Source organism: Mytilus edulis, chromosome 12, assembly GCF_963676685.1.
Source record: "Mytilus edulis chromosome 12, xbMytEdul2.2, whole genome shotgun sequence".
In the NCBI taxonomy this organism is placed as follows: Eukaryota; Metazoa; Mollusca; class Bivalvia; order Mytilida; family Mytilidae; genus Mytilus; species Mytilus edulis.
In genome coordinates, this window is record NC_092355.1 from 22,324,525 (window position 1) to 22,345,424 (window position 20,900).

Sequence of the window (20,900 nt, forward strand, 5' to 3'; positions counted from 1 at the left end):
GATAGATAAAGATCTAGCTGCAGAATAAAATGTGTTATCTTTATTAAATAAGATTTACTTTGGCACAAGGGAGATAATCAAATTTGAATAAAGTTAAATCTCTCTTTACAAATGCATTTTTGTCAATATACACTTATAGGTATAATTCATGTTGCAAGTCCTAAATTATTTACCAAATACTTATTGGCATTGATTTAATGGATAAGTGTGACAGCAAAAATATACAAATCTTCTTTAGGAATGCATGCAGGATTTGTTACAAGCACAAAATGAAGGTACTACATTTATCTATGAAAAAACTATTTTATCTCAATCTATGACTAAATAATGCAATTTTAGGAAATGCCCAATATAAATAAAGCAATAACATATGTGGATTCTAATAAAAACAAAACAAATCTTGTCACATAATATAATATAAAACATTGCACAAATTTTTAAATTCAATTTAATTCATACACTATCTAATACAGGGGATGAACCTAATTCTTTGAAGTCACATAACCATAAGTAATATTTTATTTCTCAGACATTAAATTTCCCCATAGCAATAATAACAATAAAACTCCATACTTTTCTATAGTAAAATGATAGTGACCGAAGTGGATTATATTTATATAATTAAGGGAACTGGAAATTTTTAATAGCATCATGATCAGTGGCGGATCCAGAACTTTCCTAAGGGGGCCTGCTGACTGACCTAAGAGGGGGCCCGCTCCAGTCATGCTTCAATGATTCCCTATATAATCAACCAAATTTTTCCCACGAAAGGGGGGGGGGGGGGGGGCCGGGCCCCCCAGCCCCCCCCTGGATCAGCCTATGATGATTTATATTTTTTTTGTATATAACATCTTATTGTATATGTATATTATATGTAGCATCAAGATAACTGAAATTTACATAAATTTCGTTGAGAATTTTTGTTTTGATAGGCTCAGAGTTAAAAGCTAGAACATCATGGTACCCTGAAAATTACTGTAGAATAAAGGGGACTTCTGCGCTTTATGGTGAGTCTCCAATTTGTTATGTAGTAACATTTTTTTTTAATTTGAGATATTTTCCTTGAATATTATAAAATATGAAATTCAAATTTTTTTTTTAATTGAAAGATTTCAGGCAGATTGGTGTGTCTCCCCCACCTTAGATTGTAAAATAGCAGAACATGATGGGTGCAGATCTTTAATAAAATATGCTAATATTGAGAGAGCAGCTTAATTCATTTTAAGACTTTTCATTGCAATAAAATGAAATAGTTGTTTCATCTTTTTATGACTGTATAAAAGAAGAAATTATTTATGTATGAGTAATTTTTTTTAACTTTACCTTTTAAGGGGAGATAACTCAGATAACCTAACTGTAATAACTGAAAATGTTGAAAATTTACATTTTTTTGTTTAAAAGCAATACAAGTCCTGGGAGTCCTTAATTTTCCTTTTTATTTTCTGAAAGCACATTATAAGAGCTCTTTTTTATATATTAAATCTTAAAATTCTATCATTTAATTTCTTTCTATCACACATAACAGAGTTTTTTAATGTACAAAAAGGATGCAGACTTTTAATCTAAACAAAGTCTGAGAATTTTGCCTGTGTGGCTTGATAAAGAAAGCTCTGTGGCCCACACCATTTTTTCAATATTTAAAAAAAAGCATAATGTAAACTTCATTCTGACAATTATAACAAATTGCATAGATTTAAATTTAGACCCTTCTTTCATCTACCTTAAGCTTTTGAGTATTGAAATTTCTAGTTTATGTACACAGCAGATAAAATGCGTAGAGTTGAAAAATAGCACATAACTGAAGCAGGCCAAGTCCACATGTTCATAATAGTCAACACAATTGTGAATAAATCAATTTGAATCATATCATAATAAAAAACAATAGAATAATAATGACAAAGCTATGACATAAAACGCAACTTAAATTATTTATTTTTTGTGTCAAAGAGGGTAGAGGGACAATTAAAATTGCAAAAAAAAAATAAAATAATTTCACTCTGTTCTGTCTAATCAAAAGTACAGTACTAAATTGTAGTCTTTCTATCTTTGCAATGGCAATGCCTACTGTGCATGAATTATGTTTATTCTTATATTTACATCTTAAAATACAATTTGGCGGAAGCATATAAATATGGCAAGTATAATTGAAATACAGATAAAAATTATAATCACATACATGTTATAACAAAAGGCACAGGCAGCTAAAATGGACAGACTTTGTGTTATAGAAGTAAGAATTCTATAGCAACAAGAACTTAAAATTCAAATGTAACAAATTACATATAACCATGATAACAAGAACGTGTCCCAGTACAGGGATGCCCATCAGCATTATCATTTTCTATGTTCGGTGGACCGTGAAAATGGGAGAAAATCTCTAATTTGGCATTTTAAATTAGAAAGATCATATCATAGGGAACATGTGTACTAAGTTTCAAGTTAATTGGACTTCAACTTCATCAAAAACTAACTCAACCAAAAACTTTTACCAAAACTTTAACCAAAACATTAACCTGAAGCGGGACGAACGGACAAACCGACGACGAAAGGATGGACGCACAGACCAGAAAACATAATGCCCATAAATGGGGCATAAAAAGACATATTCTCAACTACATTATTATTCAAATGTTTCATATACAAATATATAATTGCATCTGAATATTTGGACTAGTCATGGTTGGGTTAAGAAAAGGACTCAAAATGAAAAGATAGCTGCATGTACAAGTGTTTAAAAAACAAAATGAAAAATAAGAAATTCAGATCTAAAGGGAAACACATCAACACATATGTTTTAGTGAAATTTGTCTTCCTGGTTCCATTAAGATAAATATTTAGAACACAATCCATCACTTAAATTATACAACAATTTAATAAATATTCATTGCTAACAGTTTTATTATGTAGATAATACTTCTGTCTGTCCTGTTTTGTCTTCTGAAATATCTTTTTCCTTATGATCACTTTCTTCTGTCTTTTGAGCAAGGTCAGGGTTACTTGATTCCTTAGTTAACATAGTGTTTGTTTCAAGAGATTTCCTACTTTCTGTTTCAATTGAAGTAATTTCTTGAGAGTCTATTTTTAGATTGGATACTTGATCACAGATATCAGTTGAAGGGTCTTGACTTTGTATGCTTTCTTTATTGTTCATTACATCCGTATCCTTTTGTGTCACAGTTTCTGAGCTTAAAATGTCTTTTTTTCCAGGTGATTCTTCATGATAATTTGATTCTGTCTCTAGTTTTGGTTTTTGTTCACTAGAACTTTTTGTCTGGAATAAAATAAAAAAAATTACATACATTTGTACTGATAATGATTTATTAAAAAATATATTTAGGTTGAAAGTTTTAATAGAGTAAAACATTTCAGGATCCCCATAAATAATCAGTCAAATTTTACATATTCCAGGACCTCTACAATTCAGTTTCAGGATATATAAAACTATAAAGCTATTTATAGAGGTCCACAATTATTTCAGGAGCATCGCAAAACAATTTAAGGTTATCCTGAAATTAAGTTATGGAGGCCTTGAAGTATTTAAGGATAAACTGAAATCAAATTTATAAGGTCCTGGAATATTTCAGGAGCTCCTTAAATACAATTATTTGACTAAAGATGAGCCTCATATGGAAAAGTATTTTATTGTAATTTAAGAAGATACAGTGGAGGAATCTGTATCTCTAATGATTAATAGACAATTTGTAAAACTAACGGATGGGATTGTGCCTGATATTCATATGATGAAGACATAATCTTTTAATCAGTTAAATTGAGGTCTGGAGTTGGCAGGTCAATAACTGATAGTAGTCTTTTGTTATTTATGTATTATTGTCATTTTGTTTATTTTCATTTGTTACCTCTTCTGACATTAGACTCCGACTTCTCTTGAATTTTCTGTGCGTAGTGTTATGTGTTTACTTTTCTACATCAGCTAGAGGTATAGGGGGGGGGGGTTGAGATCTCAAAAAAAAAGTTAAACTCTGCTACATTTTTGCGCCTGTCCAAAACATGCTTTTTAATTTTAGTTTCTTGTGTATAATTTGGAGTTTAGTATGACGGCCATTATCACTGAACTAGTATATATATTTGTTTAGGGGCCAGATAAAGTACGCCTCTGGGTGCAGGAGTTTCTTGCTGCATTGAGTACCTATTGGTTACCTTCTCCTGTTGTCTGTTCTATGGTTGGGTTGTTGTCTTTTTTGACACATTCCCCATTTCCATTCTCAATTTTATTAAACTTCCTTTTTCTTTTCAAATGTGACAACAGTATTATGTTACACCTCAATAAGAAATTCGGAGGAAAGCAAGATTATATTACATCATTATTGAACTTTAACCAATGAAGAACTGAAATTATTCGTTCCCTCATTCATTCATTCATTCATTTGTTCGTTTGTTTTGTTCGTTCGTTCGTTTGTTCATTCATTTGTTTGTTTGTAAGATTACTAAAATTTCTCATTCATTTCAAATGAAAAAATTCCCTCCTGACTAGATATACTTCTTTTGGCATTCATTCATTCATTCGTTTGTTTGTTCATTCGTTTGTTTGTTTGTTAGATTACTAAAATTTCTCATTCATTTCAAATGAAAAAAAATCCTCCAGACTAGATATACTTCTTTTGGCATTTAATTTCTCTGTACATGCATGGTAGGTACTGTAAATTCAATATTCATTGTGTGCATTTATTATTGTAGTTTTGTCATTTTAGACTAAAATGCAATTATTATGTTTGCGATATTGAGAATAATCCTGTTAAATTCATATAAAAAATTTCAAAATGCTATTTTGAAGTATTGGGATTATAACCCTGTTGCATTTTGGCAATAATAAAAACATCCCAATAATTTCTGAATTTACAGTAATCCTTTTGTCACATGTTTTCAATGAGTAAGTATTCTTCCCAAAAATCAAACTTATTATATAACTACCAGTACTTACATTAGAACCTGGATTCAGTGTAGCTAATTCATTAAACATATTAACAGCATTGTGTAACATCTCTTTCAGTTCAGGACTTTCTGCTCGATCAGCTGCTAATTCATTCCTCTGTAACAAAATCAAGAAACTTGATTTATTGAGCGAAAAAAGAGAAAGAACATTCTTTCCAAATCTTCAATATTTCATCTTTTTTTACAAACTGTTGGCTATTTTCAGCTTAGTAAGTAGCATGATTTGTTAGCCTGTTATTTACAAGTTGAAATGATGCTATACTTTTTTGAGTTACAAAGTAAAGAACAGCAGTAAAAACAGTCTGCATTTGAATTAATAGTTATCTATATTCATACAACAAATTGTCAAATTATCTGAAATGCATCTGCATGGTATATTATATTTGAGTTTATCTATTAACTAGAAATAAGAAGGTGTGGATTAATTGCAATGAGAAAACTCGCAAGACAAGTTGCAATTTGTAAAAAGTAAACCATTTAATTAAAAGTATGGACTTCAACAAGGAGCCTTGGCTCACACCAAACAGAAAGCTAGTAATTAAACAAACCAGGATGAAAAATGTCCGTGTAATACAAACCAGATGCTCTGCAGGGCGCAGCTTTATACAACTGCAGAGGTGGAACTTTGGATTGTGATTAAATAGTTGACACAACATAGGTTTCTGACACAGAATGAATGTGGTCCAAGAACTTAAACATAAAAACTTTAAAATTTTAAATTGGACATTTACCTATTATGGTCCAATATCGAAAATCTAAATACATGGTGAGATTCAGCATATCATAGAACCCCCAAGAATTCATTTTTTGATGAAATCAAATAATGTTAATTTAAGACCATTTAGACCTCAATGTGGACCAATTTGATAACAGGGCCCAAATATCAAAAATCTAAATACATGGTTGGATTCAGCATATTATAGAACCCCATATATTCAATTTTTGTTGATATCAAAAAAAATTAAATTTGGACCCCAATTTGGACCAACTTGAAAACTGGGCCCATAATCAAAAATCTAAGTACATGTTTAGATTCAGCATATTAAAGAACCCCAAGAATTCAATTTTTGTTAAAATCAAACTTAGTTTAATTTTGGACCCTTTGGACCTTAATGTAGACCAATTTGAAAACAGGACAAAAAATTAACAATCTATTTGGCATATCAAAGAACCCCTATAATTCTTTTTTTGATGAAATCAAACAAAGTTTAATTTTGGACCCTTTTTGCCCCCAATTCCTAAACTGTTTGGACCAAAACTCCCAAAATCAATCCCAACCTTCCTTTTGTGGTCATAAACCTTGTGTTTAAATTTCATAGATTTCTATTTACTTATACTAAAGTCATGAAAGTTAGTGTGCAAAAACCCAGAAAAATGCTTATTTGGGACCTTTTTTTGCCCCTAATTCATAAACTGTTGGGACCAAAACTCTTAAAATCAATCCCAACCTTCCTTTTGTAGTCATAAACCTTATATAAAAATTTCATAGATTTCTATTTACTTATACTAAAGTTATTGTGCAAAAACCCAGAAAAATGCTTATTTGGGACATTTTTTTGGCTCCTAATTCCTAAACTGTTGGGACCAAAACTCCCAAAATCAATCCTAACTTTCCTTTTATGGTCATAAACCTTGTGTTTAAATTTCATAGATTTCTATTTACCTTTACTAAAGTTATAATGCGAAAACCAAATGTTTTTGGATGACGACGATGACGACGCCAACGTCATTCCAATATATGACCAAAAAATTTGTAATTTTTGCGGTCGTATAAAAATTAAGCGTTGAAAAAACAGAATACCATTGCCTATGCTGATTTTTTTTTTATTATTGGTTGAGTTTTTATCCTTTTTGATGTGCCTCTGTATTTTAGATTAAGAGTCTTGACTGAAATATATCTGAGTATAATTTGTAATTTAAAATAAATTACATGACATTTGCTGTGTTGTAAAGTAAAGACTGTTTATCTCACTGACACTGTATTATGTGGTTTTAAGTATCAAAGGTATTCATAAAGGCTAGAAGATATTAATTGATGATTTTTTATTTTTGTGTTTTAACATCTCTTTTGGGCTATTTTTTGTGGTGGCCAGTTATTATTGGTGGAGGAAGCCGGAGTGTTCAGAGAAAACAAAGACATTTGATAGGAAAAATGACCATCCTAGTCAATTATGATTGGAGTCCAGTGCAACCACATGAGTCAGTTTGAACTCATAACCTCAGTGTTGACTGGCTAGTGATTACAGTAGTAACTACTGTAACCACCCATCAGGGGTGGATCCAGCCATTTTAAAAAGGGAGGGGGGGTTCCAACTTCACGTCCTCATTCAAAAGCATTGATCTTCCAAATAAAAGCAGGGGTTCTAATCCCCGAACACCCCTTGGATCTGCCACTGCAACAGGCCACTGAGGCCCCCTTAGAAGATATAGATATCAAACCCGTACATAAGGGTTTTGACTGAATTTTATGCAAACTGTTGAATCAAAACATAATGTTTACCGGGACTTTACCCTCATTGATATACACACCTGTCCTCTTTTTGTAGGGTCAGCCCCTGACCCTAGTAGAAGATACACCATTTCTTCATGTCCCCTATCTGCTGCCCAGTGAAGGGCTGTCCATAAATTCTGTCAAAATAAAGTAAAATTAAGAAATAATTCAAGGGCTTGAATATATCATGATTTTACCACAGGTTGGCCCTTTATGCAAAATATTTTACCCTGAACGATAGCGAGGGGTAAAATATTGGCATAAAGGGCCAACCTGTGGTAAAATCCAGATATATTCAAGCCCCCATGAATTATTCTGATTCTAATAGGATAAATAGGGCAATTCTTTTGGATCGAAGCGCCCTAGGTGGAGGCAAATATTTGCAATTCCTATAAATAAACACACTTTTAAATTGTCGTAAAAGAAGGGAGCAAACAGAATTAGTAACATGCTCAAACTATTTACTATAATGTATTTAGATAGTTTTGAATGAATTTAAATGGTAATTTTCTTATATGTTCTATATGCAGGGTTTCCCCTGGGTCAATAATTTTTTTCGCCACCTCTTTCGCCAAAACAATATATTTTTCGCCACTTTATTATTTTTTTCGCCAAATAACATAAATATATTTTTGTTTAAAATTTATCTTTTTTTTCTACCCCCCCCCCCCCCCCCCCCCCCCCCCCCCTTTTCCCTTAAATATGATGATTTTGCCCCATTGTGTCTAGGATTATTCTCTCAAACATATTTTAGAATCTACATTTTAATGAAAACACTAAACGTTTACATTAAAACAACTGATTTTTTTTTAACTTAAAAGGGAAAAATATTCATTGTATTTTAAACAACTTTTCTTAATGAGGGTGCCACTATACTTTTTATAATAAAGAAGATATTAGTCCTGGAATATAACAAAATTAATTGACAGGGTTTTGATCATATAATACCAGTATAGTTCGTAGGGAAAGTTTCTTTATAAGAAAAATACTGATGTGCCCTTTTGTACTAAGAAACTAAGAAGTGGTTTTTACAACAAAACAAAAGCTTTTATCACATGAAATTGATCCCTCATTATCTATTGAAGGGTTACTCTCCTTCGAGGGGTTGTTCCCAACCTTTTGGATATATTTCTTCATAACGACAGTTTTCTTTTCTTGATCATCGTAAATGAATAAGTTGAGACGTACAACTATGCTTGAAACACGTGTGTCACTCAAACGACTTTAAAGTAGTCTCCCTAATCAATAACCTATATTTAAGTGAAAGGATGATTAAAGTTTTAAATTGGACATTTTTCTTGCTTTTGAACATTTTTCGTCACAACAACAGCTTTCTTTTCTAAACTACCTTTAAAAGGAGAGGAGACGTCAAAAGTTTGCTTCAAACACGTGCGTCGCAAAGTGGTAAATAAATTCTGTAAGTCAAAGGATAATTAAAGGTTTAAATCAGAGATTTTTCTTGCTTTTGAACATTTTTCGTCACAACAACAGCTTTCTTTTCTAAACTATCTTTAAAAGGAGAGGAGACGTCAAAAGTTTGCTTCAAACATGTGCGTCGCAAAGTGGTAAATAAATTATGTATATATGTGACATTTAGCGGAAGCCATTTAACCATATCATTTTGTCAAACAATTCAATCAACACCTTTATTAATTAGTCCTGTGTTGTCGATAGTTATAAAATGCAATCAGCTGATTATTGATTTTCTGTCCAAATCTTAATGAGGTCAAGGTGAATTCCGAGTATTGTCTGATCGGGTAAAGTCCGAGAAACTTGAAAAAAGTAAATTAACAAGATGGAGGAAAATAAATCGTTATATATATTTCTTTCGCCAAGTTCTTTCGCAAATGACGAATTTTTATCGCCACAATTATTATTTTTTCGCAAATTGCGAAAATGGCGACCGCCAGCGGAAACCCTGTCTATATGTATAAAACATGGACTTATACCACATTTTAGCAATGTTTGTTAACTTTTCCTTGTTGTGATGATTTTCGGTTCCGTAAGCGTGTTTTTTCCTGTAAAATGCTTAAATTCTTACGTCATCTTTCTATGATGTCGGGTAACTCATTTATAAAAAAGCAATATGACGTGGGAGTATGATCAGAACAGTCCAAGCAATATATTCATATTTTACAACGGGTGTGTACTCAAAGGATGTCATGTTAGAATAAAACAGTTTAAAAATATTCTATGTTTGATGATACTTCAATTGTACCTACTAAGTGCAAATAAAATATGTAAATATTATTATTTGTTCATGTTTTTTTTCCTTCATATTTGACAAGTTACATTGATTAGTAACATTAAATATACTGCAACACACTATAAAAACAAATTAATTTTTGTACCTGAGGGGAGATAATTAATGTAACTTTTTTAACTTTTTCTTTACTTTTCTAGTGTAGAAAAAAAATATATTGCTTTTTTGGCAGGAACTTTAGTATGACTTAAATAGAATTAGAACATTAATTTATCAAACTGAAATGTGAATCATTTCGTATAGATTCTATCACTGCATCAAGTGTGATACAATATTTATCCATTTGAGACAGTTAAATTTTCAAATTTAAACGCGAGGCTCATAAATTTGTGTACTATAAGGACTGGAGTTTTTTTTTGTGGACATGGGTCATTTATGATTGCATTCAATTTGGTGTATGCAAAAATTCAACAAAAGAAGGACGAGAGGCATGGGAGTCCCTTCCTACCTTCTAAAATCATTTTAAATGAAAAAAATTATTTTGATAATTATGGTTGATATAAGTCAACCACAAATTTCTTTGTCCAAGTTATTATCAGTTTCCTGCTTCTATTCGTTAGTGAAATATGTTTTAAACCACAAAATGAAGAATCCACCAAACGTTTCTTCATTACATAAAAAAAAATGAATATGAATATTCATGAGATAAAACTTACAGATCCATATGCATTAATCTGACAGCCTCCTTCAATGAGTGCACTGGCGACATCAGGATGGTTATGGTAAGCTGCATACATTAAACCGGTAAAATCTGCCTGTAAAATAAACATTCAATTAATTAGAAACAGAAATAATGGGTAAACAGAGAGGAAGCCATGGAAAAACAAGGTATGATGGGTAAAAAGAAGGTAATTTAAAATATACAGATATTCATAGTGACCCCAAACTAATTTGAGGCTATTTCTTGGCTAGATTTCTTTTTTCTTTAAGAAACTTTTGAGGAATGACTAATATTTTTTCTGTCTATGAAGAAATAACATAAAAAATTTGGTGCACACTGAATAACGTGTGTAGCAGGTTATTTAACAGTGTGCACCACATTTTTTTATGTTATTTCGAATAGACAGAAAAAAAATTACAGTCATTTCTTATAATTTAATGCTAAATTCCATTTTAAACCGTAGAAAACCATGAAAAAAACATTGATGACGTCACGGTCACATGACTAAACTATGTCTATGAGCTGATAACAAAATAACGTCAGCCAATCAGAAGACGCATTACATCCAAAATTAAATTATTATTGTATAAACCATTCACAAGATGTTATGACCGCTTACCTTCTTCCTAATTTTCCTTTATCTTTCTATATTTCACCAAAAATCAAGACACCTTTAAAAAATATTTTTTATTATCAAGATATCCATTGTTTAATTTATTAACCTCTAAATCTCCAAGATCACTACAACCTTTACAATTCAGATCACTTCCTGCTGCAATTAACATGTGAGTTATCTCCCCTAACGACTCATCATCCTTTTCCTGTGATCTTGCTGTTTCAAGAAGGGCTGTTCTTTTATCCTAAAATGCATAAAACAGGCCTTCCGTAAAATATAAATGGTACATTGAAAGAACAGTAGCTATATTACATTAGAGAACTGGTCATCCAGTCATAAAAATTTGAAATGTGATCAGACTCAAAATTCAACCAATCAAAATAATGTATTTGTGTTTCCAAGACAAATTTTGTACCCCACTTACCGAGAAAATTTTTATGACTGTACACCTGATCTCTATGCTTCTGGAATACATTTAGGTTGACACTTTCAAAAATAAATTCTGTGATGAAAATGATTGAAACATGAAACAAATATTGATGTGGAATTAAAGGATTTCACCAATTTCTGAAAGTTAGGACAAAATGATCATTTTGACAGAAAGTTATTTTTTGCTTGTTTTTTCTTGGATATCAACCCTATGGAGTGTTATCAAATTTGTCTCATTTTACTTGATAACACTTGATGATTTCATTCTACTTTATATGTTTTTTACACTGTAAAATTTAAAAAAAAAAAAACATTTTAGAAAATTGATGTAGTGTTATAAAAACAATTTCAGAGATGTGTGCACATTGAATTATCTCCCTTGTGATGTAAACATGTTTTGATGTTGACTGATGCATTAACAACTTTGCTTTTCCAAAATTCATTTAGAAAAAAAAATGCAAAATGTGCAAAACCCTGGATACAGACACAGATAGTTTAAAAAAATATGTTGACTTATCTATCAGTTTCTGTGAAAAAATCATTAGTTTAAAAAAAAATTATATCATGAATGAAGTAGAGTTATCTCCCATTAAATACATAAATTAATAACATAATAATAATCTTTATTGTCACATAAACAAATTAAACCATATTTTGACCAAAAAATGGGCACCTATCTAACACAGAAAATATTTTATTTAAGTCTTTTGTTATCTCCAAATCCTATATAACCAATGAATATTCTATAAGAGAGTAACCATTTAACTCGAATTCAAGGGGGTATGTTTTTTTTATATCTCAGTCAAAAGTTTGGCCGATAAATTTTATTCAGTTTTCAACGCTATCAATTTTTTTTTAAAATTCAACACTATAAGGTATGGGGAAAATCTTTCTTCTTTTGTCATCTGCTTGACCAGAACCTTTTTTTCCCATCAAATTGGGGGACAGAATTACATACCCCTCTTTTCGAAATTAAATGGTCGTTCCCTAATATTATTTATCATTTACTAAATAGTATAATTATTTACAGCAACATGGAGTCTGACATATGATTTGTATACCCCCCTTTTTGAAGTGAAATGGTCGTTCCCTAATATTTTCAGTGTTATTATTTAAGGAAGCTGGCTTGTGCTGTTTTAGATGTTTTGCCAGGTTTCGGAATCCTCTTGTTTTATCCATTTGAATGCATTAAAAAAATTTGCTCGGTGACCCCCATTTTTCTTTTTGTAAATCTTTTACATGTATAATGATAAGCCATCTGTAAAAGTCTTTTAAAATTTTAATTACTTTTTAACAGTTTTTGAGAACTTCAACTTGTCAATGATAAAGCTATGAAAAGTTAAGAGAGAATATTTTCCCGCCAAAATTTCAATGGCCTTTATTTCGAAAACAAGCACGGTGACCTATATATTTTTATTGCTCTTTGGAATACTGTATTAATCCCCTATCTTTATAAACTAGTGTTTTGAAAAGTTAATTACTTTGAAACTGAGAAGCGAACTCCCTTAAAGCTTCATGCAGTCTAACATTGTTTGTACCTACTTTATTCTGTAGGGTGATATCTGCACCAAGATTGAGTAGAACTCTAACAGCCTTACTATGATTCCAATAACAAGCACAGTGTAATGCAGTCCAATCATTCTGAAAAATACAACAACAGAAATTATAGACAAATCATGATTTGGATGAAGAGTTGTTTCAATGGCACTCATACCACATCTTCTAATATCTATATATTTTCATATTACAGACTTTTGACTCCCAAGTACATATCTTGGTTTTATATGTATATAACAGTGTCTCATAAATCTTTTTAGGCTGGGTGTTGATCTTTTTTTTTATGTGATTGTACTTGTGTAAATATTTTACTATTGTGTAAGATCAATACGTGACACTTTAATAAAATAAATTTATCTTATCTCATATCTTTGACAAAATATTTACTTTGGTCTGTTGACAAAAATTCAAGAAATTTGAACCACACAATTAACAGGTTTAATTTAATTGGATATATAGCAGTTTGACAAACACTAATTTTGATCATTGAGAAGTTTCATTTCTATTAACCGATAGTATATGATTAAAAGGTTCAGCTGATTTTTAAAGAGTTTATTCCTTTTGACATTCTGTACCCCCGTTAAGTTGAAAAGACTGATGAAAATGCTGATACCTTATCTTGTACATTAACCTCAGCTCCAGCCTCCACCAATATCTTTATAATATCCCCATGGCCCTTCATAGCTGCATGATGGAGTGGTGTATTTCCTCTCTGAAAATGAGAAAAAAATCCAATATCTTTAACACATTTAAGAGATCAACATGATCAAGCTACATGTTTATGCAATGCAGGGTTCTCACTAAGGTGAGTCCATGAGTCCTAGACTCATCAAAATCTGTCTGGACTCATCATTTTCGAAACTAGTGAGTCCACAGATGCATCAAGATAGATATATTTTGTATAAACTAAACACAGTTAAACACAATATCATCATTTTATAGCAAAAGTTTAAAAGTAATCTGAATTTAATGTCATTTCATTGCTTTGTTAGGCCATGGAGACTTAAATATTACATTATATTGCAATAAAATATCTTCTCCTTGCTGTTGGACTCACCATGGCCAAAAATGATGAGTCCCTGGACTCGCCTTTAAAAATCCTTAACGAGAACCCTGCAATGTACATCAGAAAAATAAAAATAAAACGAAAGTTGAGTACCATTTAATTTTAGTGTAATCCTCACTGTCTTTTAGTGGTAATGTGAAACTCTATTGCAAGGATAAGATGCTATCTAAAATGATTTTAAAGATTGTGTTATAGATGTGATTCTATGATTTCTAGAAAAAAGATTGTATTTGAAACTTCCCTTTTAACAAGGATGATATTTGAAAGTTGTGGAAAAACACTGTTGCACACAATGAGACAGCAGTAAAAAGAAAGAAGACAAAACTGGTACACTGCCTTTTAACAACCTCTCAAGAGTACATCATCATGTAGGTATTACTGTAATTAATTGGTTGTCATTGTTGCTTTCTATCCTATCTGTTTTTCGATTGTTTATTATAATAAAATAAAATTGAGAATGGAAATGGGGATTGTGTCAAAGCGATAACAACCTGACCATACAGCAATTGGTCTTCAATGTACCCGGAGGTGTCCTTCAGCTGGCCCCTAAACAAATATGAATTCTAGTTCAGTGATAATGGACGTCATACTAAACTTCCAATTATACTAAGAGTGTTTTTGTTTTTTTCATTGGTAAAATGCGTTTCAACTATAACCATGAAAGTCATGAAAACTGGTATCAAACTTATAAACGTGAATCCAAAGAAGTATATGTATATAGAACAGAATTATCACAGGGCAATCAACAAAGAAAAGACATGTGTTACACTTAAATCCATATAAGACGTTCAAATACTTTTTTAATCTATTAGTTTGTTACTGTACAGAATGTTTTTTCTTCCTGGGATATTCTTACACTGAATATAGGGTTTTGGTTTTCTGGATTGAATTGTTTCATATTTTGTCATGTCTGAACTTTCACATGACTTTTAATAGCTTAAATTACAGTAGGTTTTTTATTCATTGTTGAAGATAGTACCATGACCTATACATGCTATATTTGCTTACATACACAAGATCTTGACTACGATTGATAGTTGTATCATTTACAATCATGCCATATCTCCTCATATTAATACTCATATAATTAACAAACACAATTTAAAAGTGGAAAAAGACCTTCTATAATGACAGGCCTCACATACATTTGCAAAAACTTTAATTGTCTAAAAGATAAAGATTAGTAGCATCATGAAATACTGGTAACTTGTAGTAGTTCTACTGAAGATGCATAAAATATTTGCCACTGGACGTTAAGCAAACAGACAATCAATCATACCAGTAACTCCTCCTGAAGTTGCATGAAATATTTGCCACTGGACATTAAGCAAACAACAAGCGATCATACCTGAGTATCTCCTCCTGAAGTTGCATGAAATATTTGCCACTGGACATTAAGCAAATAACAGACAATCAATCATACCAGTAACTCCTATTGTAGTTGCATGACATATTTGCCACTGGACATTAAGCAAATAACAGACAAACATACCAGTATCTCCTCCTGAAGATACTTGACACATTTGCCACTGGACATTAAGCAAACATTAAGCGATCATACCAGTATCTCCTCCTAAAGTTGCATGAAATATTTGCCACTGGACATTATGCAAACAACAAGCAAACATACCTGTATCTCCCCCTGAAGATGCATAACATATTTGCTACTGGACAATAAGCAAATAAGACAATCAGTCATACCAGTAACTCCTCCTGAAGTTGCATGAAATAATTGCCACTGGATGTTAAGCAAATAACAGACAATCAATCTTATCAGCAACCCCTCCTGAAGATAAATGAAATATTTGCCACTGAACATTAAGTAAACAACAATCAATCAATAATACATTGTACCACTAGCTCCTCCAGAAGATGCATGAAATATTTGCCACTAGATTTGGCAAACAACAATCAATCAATGATACTAGTTACTCCTGAAGTTGCATGACATATTTGCCACTGGACATTAAGTAAACAACAATCAATCAATGATACCAGTTACTCCTGAAGGTGCCTGAAATATTTGCCACTGGACATTAAGTAAACAACAATCAATCAATGATAACAGTTACTCCTGAAGGTGCCTGAAATATTTGCCACAGGACATTAAGTAAACAATCAATCAATGATAACAGTTACTCCTGAAGGTACCTGAAATATTTGCCACTGGATGTTAAGCAAACAACAATCAATCAATGATACCAGTAATTTGCCAGTACTATATTCATACTCACAATATCTTGTACATTAACATTACATTTAGCCTCTATCAGAAGTCTTACTATCTCTGTTTTACCCTGTGAAGCTACATGTATCGGGCAACAGTCATGCTGAAAAATAATAAATAAAGACATTGTTCATCAGTCAGGAACATACAACTATCTTATGATGTAACCACCCTTTCTCAGATTTTCCCTTGTGTATCAATATTTTGATACTTTTTTGTGTCAAATTTACCATGTTGTCAATTTTGTAAATTTGTGATTTTTCTCAGTTTTAAGAACAAAATGCATAATTTTAACTTTTTTGTTATAAATGATTGAAAAAATACATATCTAAGAAATTTCATAAGACAAGAATGATATGGGATGTACATGATTCTTGTAAAATCATTTTTTGTATCCCTCTGACACCCATTTTCTAAAAAATTTGGCTAAAAAGACTGACTTGATTGGTCCTATTAAAAATTTGAAAACTGAATTACTCAAAAACTATTCATTGTAAATACACAATTTTTTCACAGAGTTATGTTTGATTATAATATTTTAAAAATTCATTGATATTTTCCACTTGTATCACATGTTTTTGAAATAATTAAAGAACAAGATTTCAACGAGACTGAAACGTCAGAAGAATACATCCTTAAGGATCCATTGATTTAGTCATAATCATGCTAGTGATATCAATACACACTTTCAAAAATTTAAAAGTATACATTTTATTGGCTGATGTTATAAATCCAAGAATTTGGTACATATATAAGACTAAGATTTTACAAAAAAATATTTATCGGTTTTATCCAGTATCATTTTCATGATTATATACATTTGTTTTCCACTTTGGCACTATTATAACTATATATAATGTCACTACCAAGACTAAATAATTATCATTATTAAGTTATATGATATCTGACATATATCATACTCCTATTTAACATGTTTAAAGCAATTCTCAAACTGAATCCTGAAGATAGTAACTAATGTGAATTCATTATTATTCATGGGATACCAATTTTCATGGAATTCGTGGTAATTGCATGAATTGGTAACAACGATTATAAATGATCCAAAAATACAAATTTTCCAAAGAATTGGATACAGACTTTGGCAAATCCACCATATCAAATATCCATGAAAAGGCATGTTTTCCTCAATCCACGAAAAATTGGTATCCATGAAAATAAATGAATCCACATGTTCAGTCTATATATATCAATCAAATAGTCTATACATTTTTAAAGTAATTTTATTCAGCACTAACTTACTGTATAAGATACCCAATTCACATCAATGTCACCAGCTTCTAAAAATTTCTTAACTCGCAGGATATGTCCAAACCCACATGCCTCCCAGAATGCTTCTTGGCGGGATGCGGCTAATCCCATTCTTTAAGGGATTTGTATTATCTGAAATTATAGAACATTCAAACATTGAAGATTTAGATTACAAGTGATTTTATCCTTCTACATGTTCTAGCATGTCTACACTCAACTATAGCTAATGCTCTTTTTTTTCAAGAATCAAGTCATATCTTGTGCACTTGTAAACCTTTGAAAATGAAAATGCAGGTGCGTATAAGAAATAATAAGCATGTGTAGTATGCTGTTTGCTGAACATAATCATATCTATAATTACACCTTATGTAAATGATGTAAGAATCCTGGATTTTGATTGGTTGATAGCTAGTGTATTTTTCACCAATTTACTGTTATCAAATGAATATCGTTCATTTTTTAACGCTGCCGGGGTATTTGTCAAAAGGATATGCCTTTTTCACCCTCTCTGCCGTGGTATTTGCCAAAAAATATTCTATCCAACTGGACGCTTGAACCTCTATGTAGAAGCTTGCACTTTGAGCCGCATGAAAGAATATACCAGCTGCTTCATATCACAAAGAAGAGAACTGTAAGATAACATTCCTTGGTATGGACTGATCATATATCTTCGTGATCTTGGTACTATCCAGTTCCCATAAATTATGGTCTTGAAGTATAGACTTTGGGTACTGACGCTGTTTATCATCTTAACATGTTATTCTTTCATTTGTCTTTATGAATATTGGTTTTACCATGTTTACTGTTTAGTTTGTATTTGATGTTCATATCCATTTGGCATGGCTCTGTACTTATATATTCTGTCATAGTGTTATTGTTCTATGATAATTTTTGTATTCTTGTCTTTCATTTTTGCTAATTTGCTGCGTCTTTATGCCTTGTTCATGGCCTGGTTGTTGTGTTTCTTTACTTTTACATCCCATCATTGTGCTATTGTAAATTGTGTATTCCTGTCTTTCATTTTTTCCAATGTACTATGACTATATATATGCCTTTTTGTACTTCTATGTTACATTTTTTTTGTTTTTATAGTGATTAGGATTATTACACAATGTTGACTGATGTACCCCTACATGTATCTGTGACATTTTAACCTATTACATGTATTACATGTATGTCTGTTTGTTTTATTCACATGTACACATCGGTGTCAATGTAACATGTATAATGGAATTTAATGCAGCTGTCATACAAGTGAGAGGTTTAGCTAGTTTTAAAACCAGGTTTAATTCATCATTTTCAATAAAAAGGGTTTTCAACATAAGAAAATGCCTGTACCAACTTTGGAATACAGCAGTTGTTATCCATTTGTTTGATGTGTTTTCCTCAGTGTTCCTTGCAGTGTTCAGTATTTTTGTGATTTTTATATATCATGTATACATATACATATATAATCATACATTTTTTTTCTGTATATCTTTTGTATATAATTCATTTTAACTATTTCTAAATCCCTGCCATGTCTGCCATTCTGATTTTTTGGAGTAGATCATCATTATAATAGAGATATTCTGCTTAGTAGACATTAAATTTTATAGCAGATCTATACGAACATTTTAATGTACATGTATAAGCTTTTATGATAATCATGGTAAATAAACCTTGACAATTTGTCTTATTGTCATGATTGTGGAGGCTGTCAACATGGTCAATATATAATGATTTTTTTGTTTGTGTAAGATAGTTTTATCATTTGTTTATTATAAATTTTATACTGGTGAATATTATGGGGACGAAGTCCCCAATAACAGTAGAAAATTCAATAAAAAAAAAAATTCGGGAAAATTTCCCGAATTTTTCATTGTACTAATGAACTCAAAATCGTTCAATTTTTTTTTGTCGTGTTTTGAAATCCCGGACCTGCGCAGAAATGTACAATGTACTTCCTTTTTCCGGTCTCGTTTGTATGAAACTTTGAGTAAAATATATATTTATCAGTCTAGTATAAAATAGGAAGGAACATGCAATACCAATTTCATTTTTAATAATTCCTTGACTGTCAGACATGCTTGATATATGAAAAAACGTTACCTGATTATAGCGTTTCTTTGTTTACATTGCACATGGCGTCATAATTTAATTAACGTCACAACTAAAATCCCTAACAACAGAACCAAAATCGGAAACGTTACGGTATTTCCTTTTCTTTTTTTTAACAAATATTTAAGTTACAAAAAAATAATTCATACAGACTTCGTCCCCATTTACAGGTAATGCCTGCCTCATATTACTCTGATTGTAGAGGTGTTCCTAGATTGGCAAAGGCTAGAAAATATAGATACATTCAATTATTGTACTAATAAATTAAAAATGTGTGTATCCTGTTAAATCATCTTGGTAAAAAATGTCTGAACATAAACATGATAAAAGCAAAAACTGTGACCACCTAGGAGACTTGTGTAGGTTGAGAAAAAGAGAAGTATGTACATTAGGTGAAAGAGACTCTTCGCCCACTGTGGGTCATTGACGTTTTGGACTGTTGGAGTGAAAATATATGCCAGTTGACAGGAGTGCGTTATACATTGTGTTAATAGTGATACACACCCCTGAGTCCAAATAATTATGACGTCTGGCAAGGCTATTAAAAAATTTTTGTGGAAGGCGTCCCAGAAAAAATTAAAATAGCCTTGCCAGACGTCATAATTATTTGGACTACACACGCCTGTGAGTCACCCAGTACTGTAGCTGCAGATTGGAATTGTTGGAAGCTCTTACCATAATAGATTATCAAAATATTTTTTGAACAATTTGCAGACGATCTTCTAAAGGGTCTAAATCATTAACAAATTCAGTTTCCCAGAAAAGTTGTTTACCACAGGCACTTGTTTCTATCCATTGGAATATACGTTGATAGTGGGTCTTCCAATGGATAGAAACAAGTGCCTGTGTTGTTTACCAAAAAAATTAGCATTTTTATTATTTTGCATTTTTTTATTCGCACAATAAAGATTTGTGTAATAGGAGTCCAACTGTTAGCTGTAAACTGTTTAACACACGGTATACTAAAAATTTCAAATCGTAAACTTGCCTGACTTAGAGCTTATCGATAAGAAATCAGTGAAAGTTAATTTGTTGATGATGGGATGAAACTGACACCGGAAACTGTCGATATACAATAAAACAAAACCAATGACGGATAAAAGATATAGACACATCAACATTGACAATCATTGATGACATGCATCTTGAATGAAATATTGTTGATTTAAAAGGTATTCATTTATTAAATAATATCACATGAACTGCTAAATGTACAGACCACTCAATTACATCTGCGTAAAATACCCATTATTCTTCACTTCATTATTTTT

General features: G+C 31.4%; 2 protein-coding genes across 3 annotated transcripts in view; one reads left to right on the forward strand and one right to left on the reverse strand.

Moving 5' to 3' along the window:
- On the reverse strand, positions 1-20,701 carry LOC139498038 (ankyrin repeat domain-containing protein 6-like). Of its 2 annotated transcripts, XM_071286343.1 has the most exons (10): positions 20,618-20,701; positions 17,521-17,661; positions 16,268-16,363; positions 13,581-13,679; positions 12,953-13,051; positions 11,088-11,225; positions 10,361-10,459; positions 7,480-7,578; positions 4,940-5,047; positions 1-3,271 (listed from the first exon to the last, which is right to left on the reverse strand). In XM_071286343.1, the coding sequence occupies exons 2-10, from the start codon at positions 17,638-17,640 to the stop codon at positions 2,900-2,902; spliced, it is 1,230 nt and encodes a 409-aa protein (XP_071142444.1). In that variant the 5' UTR covers positions 17,641-17,661; positions 20,618-20,701; the 3' UTR covers positions 1-2,899. The 2 variants fall into 2 exon arrangements, with proteins under 2 accessions (XP_071142444.1, XP_071142445.1); XM_071286344.1 differs by lacking the exon at positions 20,618-20,701 and having other exon boundaries at positions 17,521-17,687.
- Positions 20,702-20,716: 15 nt separating this feature from the next.
- The window catches only part of LOC139498039 (UDP-N-acetylglucosamine transporter TMEM241 homolog), a 39,049-nt gene continuing 38,865 nt past the window's right edge, over positions 20,717-20,900 (forward strand). The window contains exon 1 of the mRNA XM_071286345.1: positions 20,717-20,801. The gene's annotated coding sequence lies outside the window, so the exon portion shown is untranslated. The remainder of the gene's footprint in view (positions 20,802-20,900) is intronic.

Bases quoted from the DNA above. Each gene is read 5' to 3' on its own strand.
- LOC139498038 (XM_071286343.1), bottom strand. From the start codon at position 17,640: ATGGGATTAGCCGCATCCCGCCAAGAAGCATTCTGGGAGGCATGTGGG. The intron at 16,364-17,520 runs GTAAGTTAGTGC...ATTATTTTTCAG, and splicing joins TGAATTGGGTATCTTATACA to CATGACTGTTGCCCGATACA. The intron at 7,579-10,360 runs GTAAGTTTTATC...TTATTTTGACAG, and splicing joins AGATTAATGCATATGGATCT to AATTTATGGACAGCCCTTCA.